This window comes from Gopherus evgoodei, unplaced genomic scaffold, assembly GCF_007399415.2.
Source record: "Gopherus evgoodei ecotype Sinaloan lineage unplaced genomic scaffold, rGopEvg1_v1.p scaffold_63_arrow_ctg1, whole genome shotgun sequence".
Taxonomy (NCBI): Eukaryota; Metazoa; Chordata; order Testudines; family Testudinidae; genus Gopherus; species Gopherus evgoodei.
Genome location: NW_022060084.1, coordinates 613,913 through 621,356, shown reverse-complemented (window position 1 = coordinate 621,356; position 7,444 = coordinate 613,913). Strand labels below are relative to the sequence as shown.

At 36.5% G+C, this 7,444-nt stretch overlaps 1 protein-coding gene across 1 annotated transcript; it reads left to right on the top strand.

Moving 5' to 3' along the window:
- The first annotated feature begins 2,039 nt into the window (after positions 1–2,039).
- On the top strand, positions 2,040–7,085 carry LOC115643596 (coxsackievirus and adenovirus receptor-like). Its single transcript, XM_030547609.1, has 6 exons — positions 2,040–2,168; positions 4,305–4,509; positions 5,238–5,393; positions 5,833–5,955; positions 6,350–6,488; positions 6,896–7,085. Exons 1-6 carry the CDS (start codon positions 2,040–2,042, stop codon positions 7,083–7,085), a joined length of 942 nt encoding a protein of 313 aa, XP_030403469.1.
- Positions 7,086–7,444: the final 359 nt, after the last annotated feature.

Here is a 7,444-nt window from a genome sequence, read left to right as displayed (position 1 = left end):
AAAAATACAAAGAACTGACAAGGTAGCCCGGGTGGGGTGTGGGAGGAGGAGAAGAGGGGAGGAAGGAAAAGGCCACTTCGGAACTTGTTGCATGATAGCCTTGTGCTTGGGCTGTCCACTGGGGTAGGGTGGCAGGGTGCACAGAGCCTCTGCCCCCGCCCCACGTTCTTGGGCATCTGGGTGGGGAGGCTATGGAACACGGGGATGGGGAGGGTGGTTATACAGAGGCTTCAGCAGCACTCTGTGATCCTGCTTCCGTTCCTGAAGCTCCACCAGATGCCTGGGCATGTCTGTTTGATCCCGCAGTAGCTGCAGCATTGCATCCTGCCTCCTCTGATCTTCCTGCCGCCACCTCTCATCTCAAGCGTCCCTGCTGTCCTTGCGTTTGTCTCTCCTGTCACATTCATCCCTCCTGGCCTCATGTTTGTTGGACACTTTCCTGTACTGTGATACTGTGTCCTTCCACTCAAACAAATAAGCTCTTTCACTGTGGGTCGATTGCATGATTTCAGAGAAAATTTCATCTTGCGTGCGTTTTTTTTTTTTTTTTTTTTTTGCCATCTTATCTGAGAGAGCCTTCGGGATGGAGGAGGGAGGCTTGAAAAATTTGCAGCTGTGGAAGGGGAAAAAAGGCAGAGAAGTATTTAAAAAGGTATACATTTTACAGAACAAAGTGTGTACTCTTTCACGGTGAACAACACTATTCATATTACATAGCACATGTGCTTTCGGTACAAGGTTGCATTTTGCATCTTAATATTGTACAGAATTTTAGTTTTACTACTTTGGATAAGAAATTACCATTTTAAAGCACTTAACCTACTAGTCTATCACAAATGTTGACTTTCAGCAAGATGTTCACATCCAACAAGAGATTTAAAACATCAAATATCTTTCTAGTTCATCTCACAGTTTACACAGTCCTGATTGCTAAACAAATACTGTGTGATTCTGCTATAAAAAACATGACATATGAACACATGTTGCAGATTTAAGGTTGTAATATATTATGGAAAGATAGATTCCGGCCACTTTCGTAAATCTTTTTTTTATGACAATCCTGTTTGGTCATTGTATAGTTTCTTTCTTCTTTTGAAGCATTGGATTGAGCAGAATCTGTCACTTGGAAACGTATTCTTCTTTGAGCATACCATGCAAAGGAGGATTATGCTGATTTTTCCAGGAGGAGATCAGGCAAAAAAGGCTGACACAAAAATTAAATCTGAAGACTCAGTAGGATTTTTGGAAAAGATTAACCCACCCATTCTTTTAAAGCAAAATGATCCTTATGTTTCAAGAACAAATAATTTAACGTCAAGATTTCACAACTCTCCTGTCAGACTTAACTGACCTTAGCAGTATGCTATATGTCCTTATTTTACCAGAGAGGTAGCATTAGGATTATGGTATGCATTTACTGTTGTGAAAAGTCACTGTTAACTAAAACCCTTTATGATATGTATGCTTTTTATAGGACTTACGTTGCATAAAACTAGGGTGTGTTTTGTGTAGGAGATGGAAAATGAGGAAGGGTGTAGCTTTTCCTTATGCAAGTGACTATTTATAGGATTCCCAGGTTGAACTGATTAACATTATATCCAGTTTGCTTCATTGTTCAATAACAGAGTATGGCACAGGATTTGTTGGGTAAGTGCTGCTAAAAATGTCTGACTAGACAATTTCAGTTTTGTACGCTTAACCGTGTATTATGGCCAAGATTTTCCAAAGTGAGTGCCTGACGTTAGGCATCTGTATAAGCAGGCTGACTTTCAAAGATGCTAAGCTCCAAGCAGTTCCTATTTCAGTGAAGGGAGCTATTGGGTGCTCAGCACTTTGGATAATTGGGCAACTTATTTAGTATCCACTTTTGAAAATCTTGGCCTATGTCTAATGGAAAGTTTATCATAAAAGCTGAATGTTTATCCGTAGATTTGAATTATTGTTTGTTGAATTAGTAGAGGTTTAACACTTACTATACCACCACTATTTTTTCTCTAGGCCTAACGAAAGGCGTAACGATAACTTCAACTAACCAGCCTATGGTTGAAAAAGCACGAGGAGAGAAAGTTACATTGCCATGTACATTCACTGTCTCACAAGAAGATCAAGGCCCACTAGATGTTGAATGGGTCTTAATACCAACAGATAATCAAAAGAAGGAACAAACAGTGAGTAGAGACAGCTTTTTAGAGACCTTTTAATTCCTAGCTGTTGTGAGAGCTCTGAATGTTGAAGCTTTCTGCCCATAAAGAACCTCTTGCTTTCTGAATTTTCTCTCTTTCAAGTCACGGAACTTGTGATCTTGCATGTCTGTGAAGCACCATGCACAGGAATAGTCAACAATGAATGCCAATTATATAAACATCATTAAGATCTAGAAGGACAAGTGATTGCTCACTATAAGTTAGTGAATGATAAAGAGAAAATAACACTGGTCTACAATTTTTGAGAAGTCGTCTGCTTCAGAGATAAAAATGTGATGTGATATTATGTATTTTGATGTGCTGAATTCAAATATGACAATTAAAACAACTGATTGGCTACTGTTTCTAAGATATTTAAGTTTTTACATTCTATGTCTATGTATATTGTGTAGATAGTAGAGTTTTAATCATAAATTGTAAACCTAGGTCTTTTCATGTGTTTATGGTTGCTTTACATGATAATATTTCACCTGTCCTGTTTATGTAACACTTTAAAAATCAGCAAAAGGGTTATATAAATAAAATTTATTATGAAACAAAAGGCAAAAAACTATTATGTACATAGTTTAGTCCTATTCAGTGTCTACTCGGCGCTTCTTGGCTTGTCTCTTGTCTTCATTAAATGGAGCATCTCTTGTCACTGTCCAGCAATAGTCTGCAAGCATTGATTGGCTCCATTTGCCCTGATAGCCTGCCAGGAGATTCCACTGCTGTAGTCTGGAGCCCAACAGCTCTGCCTTACTGCTGGGTAGTTCTAAATCCCTGACAAGGTCATTCAGTTCACCTTGTGTTATAAGGTGTGGTTCAGAGGAGGAGGATGGGAGAAAATGTGGGTCCTGTGACATTGATGGTTCAGGACCAGAAGTTTCATCCTCTTCCTCTTCCTTGTCTGACTCTCAAGTGAGAGTGATTCTGGTGCATCAGGAACCGGCAGTCCTTCTCTGTGGGGTACTGGGCGTATAGCTGATGGAATGTTTGGATAATCCACAGTCCACTTTTTCTTCTTTGACACACCTTTCCCAACTGGAGGCACCATGCAGAACTAACAATTGCTGGTGTGATCTGTTGGCTCTCTCCAAATCATTGGCACTGCAAAAGGCATAGATTTCCTTTTCCTGTTCAACCACTGGCGAAGATTTGTTGCACAAGTGTTGCAGCATATGTGTGGGGCCCATCTCTTGTCCTGATCTCCAATTTTGCAGCCAAAATAAAGGTGATAGGCTTTCTTAACCATAGTGGTTATACTGCGCTTTTGTGATGCAAAAGTCACTTCACCACAAACATAGCAGAAGTTATCTGCACTGTTCACACAAGTACGAGGCATTCATATCATGTATGACGCAATACCAGCTTCAGATTGCATCATTCATTGTTTTGCCTAAAAAGCAAGTACTGTCCAAACCCAGTCATAGATTTATTCATAGATCCAGTCAAAGATGTATTTTAGTCATTTCTGGTTTAAATTGAGATCCCTTCCCTTTATAACTCACTTATCCTCCGCCATTCCCAAGTCAAGGGTCGTATACACTGACCCAATAGCATATCTTGAAAACTAGAGCCAATCAACAATTTTAAGCGTCATTTTCATTTTCAGTGACCCAGAATTAGTAAAGTTGGACTACATTTGTTTCAGAAGCATTTTGGCTGTAGAGCAGTTTAACTGCAGGATAATTTTATTATAATTTTTTTTCAGTTCATAGAATCATAGATTATTGTTACTGATAAAGACAATGCCATGTTGAACCAAACAAGTCCGCTTTTACTAAGAAAATATTTTTTAAAAATTCTTAGATCTTAAAATATTAGTCCCTTTCCCATTCCATTCTTTAGAAGCAATACCAGTAAATTTAGATGAACTCCTTCATGCAGAGGTTTAGTATAAGTGTTAGCACTCAGCAATTTTAAACAGCTATTAATAGAGTTTATTCATTTTCCATCAGATAAATTGCGTTGGATGGGGTTTTTTAATTGTTCTGATTAGAATTATTTTTACACATGAAAAATGTCTTCCAAAGAAATAGAACGGTGGTTCATTTAAAATATTCAAATTGCTATACAGATTTGTTTGAAGAAAATACTTGTTTTTTCTTTTCCTTTTAGATTATCATGTACTCTGTAGACAGGATTTATAATGATTACTATGAAGCTATGAATGGACGGGTACAGTTCACTAATCCTGATCCCAGATCTGGTGATGGCTCCATAAATATTGTGAATCTAAAGTCAGCAGACACAGGCACATACCAGTGCAGAGTGAAGAAAGCTCCAGGAATTGAAAGCCTAAAAATACGGTTGATTGTGCTTGGTAAGATAATTTGTACAGATGCTATATGCTGTATATGTTTTTGAGGGCAAATTGTTACATGCCATATTAAATTTGACACTTACAATTTAGTATTAGATTATGAATTTATTTTACACAAGCATCTCTCTTATTTTAAGTGGATAAATTGGGCTGTCAAGCGATTTAAAAACAATCGCGAGATTAAAAAAAATATCCGCAGTTTTAATCACACTGTTAAACAATACTAGAATACCATTTATTTACATTTTTGTGGGTTTTCTATATTTTCAAATAGAGAGTCAGAAGTGGGCTTCAGGGCTTCAGCCTTGCTTGGGGCTCCATCCCCTCTTGGTGCATGGGGCTCCAGCCCCCACCTTCTGCTGATGCCTTCCACCCTCTCACATGTATATGATTGATGTATTTTAAAAAATTAACACCATTAAGTTTGATTTCAGTTAATAGCAGGTGTTAACTGTGATTAATTGACAGCCCTATTATTTAGTGTTCAAAAATTAGAGGATTGATACCTCTCCTCTCCCAGTGGAATGGAGGAGGAGGACAAAAATGTAGAAATAATTAACATTTCTGGAAAATGGCTCAAAAATTGGTTTGCCCTTTGTATGAAACATAAGAGTTAAAAATATAGGCTGATTTCAAGTTTTGTACAGTGAAAAATGATTTATTTGCTAAGGCTTAATTAATGGACACCATAACTGACTTTTAATTAATTTAAATACTTTATTTATTAGTAAAGCCAGCAAGGACTAAATGCTACATTGAAGGATCACAGGAAACTGGAAGAGACCTTACCCTGAAATGTGTATCACAAGAAGGTTCCCCACTCTTGTCCTACAACTGGAGGAAATTAACTGGCACAAAGGAACTTCCGGCGACATCGTTATTAAGTAATGTTTATCCTTTGCTGTTGCAATATATTTAAGATGGATAATAGGCTTTTTATTCATGTTTTTATTTCACCTTGAAATGCTAAGGTTTTTTTATGCCTAGGCTTACTGTCTGGTACCTCACAGATTACCTATGTTAGACGCATCCCTTACACTCTTGGCAAGGAAGTATTCTCAGCAGACTAGTGGTATGGAATACCAAGACTGAATACTGAAATTAAATGCTATGGAATAAGCTTCCAGTTATTCATAAAAGAATGGTAGTGTTATATATGACAGCTTTTTGCAGCTTGACAAATGTCTCATTTTTTTCAGACTGATGTCAAAATAACTAAGACACTGACTTTTTAAATAAAATTTGTTGTAATGGATTAACACCTTTTGAAATATTGAATAATCATTAATGGAAAATTTTAACTAGTTTCTTCAATATTTTTAGATAAAGATACAGGTGAACTGTCTCTGAAAAGTGTCTCTGAGGAATACTCTGGTACATACAATTGTGTGGCGGCAAACAGAGTTGGTGCTGATGACTGTTTCGTTGTGCTAAATGTCACTCCCCGTAAGTACTTGCTGTATAGTAGTTTCTGCAAAATAAGAAATGTTGATGAATGAGTTAAAAAAATAAACTCATTTGATCCTTTTGTAATCTATAAAAGAAATATGCTGTAGAACAGGTAGCTGACACCATTTTTAATTTTGTCATATTTTTGAGTATTGAGCATTCTTTCAGCTCCAATAAACAAGTCAGCCTTTTGACCTGTCTTTCCATGTGTTTGTGTTATACGCTTTTTTTTAATTTAAACATAAGTATGCATGTATCAGTTCAGTAATATATCTCAGTATAGGGAACATTAGTTTTTAGTTTTTATTTTAAGGTGTAAACTGAGAATTCTCTAGTTATGCAAATTCAGTTAAAGGCCAGTATTGCAGTAATCTGTGTTAATCTATTCTAGCTATAAATACAGCTGGCATAATTGCTGGAGCAGTTATTGGAACTCTTCTGGGTCTCTTTTTATTGGCCTTTCTCGTCTTCTGTTGCTGTAAGAAACGTAAAGAGAAAAAATATGAAGAAGAAGTGCGTCATGATATTAGGTAATGGCCCATCGTCTTTACCCTTTGAACTGTAATATCTGAAACTAGAAAATAACTTCCTCTTAATGTTTTCTTGTGGGTAATATATTCATTATGGCTGATTAGAATTCTGCATTGACATAAGCCAGTACATTAAGCCAGTGTGACAGCTAAGCCTAAAACCTTATGCTTTTAATGTAGTGTACATTAATATGCCTGTATCCTATTTTCTGATATTTCAATATTTTGTTCAGTTAAAAAGGATTCTGAAAGTGGTAAATATTTGAAAATCTTTTTTAAAGTAAAACAGTATTACTGTTTTTACACTTTTATTTTTGTAATAGAAAAAAACAGTAGAAATTTTATAAATCTCTCAAAGCACCAATACATTCTTGGTTTAAACCATTTTTATTTTTAACTATTTTCAGAGTGGATGCTTCTCCTCCAAAGAGTCGTACTTCAACAGCCCGCAGCTATATAGGCAGCAATCGTTCCTCTCTGGGTTCAATGTCTCCCTCCAAAATGGAAGGATATGCCACAACTCCATATAATCAAGTACCAAGTGAAGACCTTAAACGTTCTCCTGGTCAAAACCCAAACTTTCCACATCAAAGGTAGCTGCACCTAATCGAAGTAGAATGGGAGCTGTCCCTGTGATGATTCCAGCACAAAGCAAGGACGGGTCCATAGTATAGAATGGTGTTAATTTATGCTTTTTTTTTATTCTATGCAAATATTAAAAAAAACCAAACACAACAAAACCTTGTTCCATCTTACATTTAAAAAGTGCACAAAATTGTCCTTAAAGAAAATAAACAGTTTGTTTGAACAACCATCACTTTTGCTTATTAATTTTGAACTGTTATTAAAATATATTAATTAATTGCTTCAGCAAAAGCATTTAAGTTCTGAATGAGACATGAAACGATGGAGATATTTGTTTTTTCATCTAAAATTCACCATATCAGCTAGATGTG

Coding starts and splice junctions, on each gene's coding strand:
- LOC115643596 (XM_030547609.1), top strand. CDS start 2,040: ATGGTTGAAAAAGCACGAGGAGAGAAAGTTACATTGCCATGTACATTC. Junction 4,510..5,237: donor AATACGGTTGATTGTGCTTG/GTAAGATAATTT, acceptor TTTATTTATTAG/TAAAGCCAGCAAGGACTAAA. Junction 5,956..6,349: donor TGTGCTAAATGTCACTCCCC/GTAAGTACTTGC, acceptor AATCTATTCTAG/CTATAAATACAGCTGGCATA.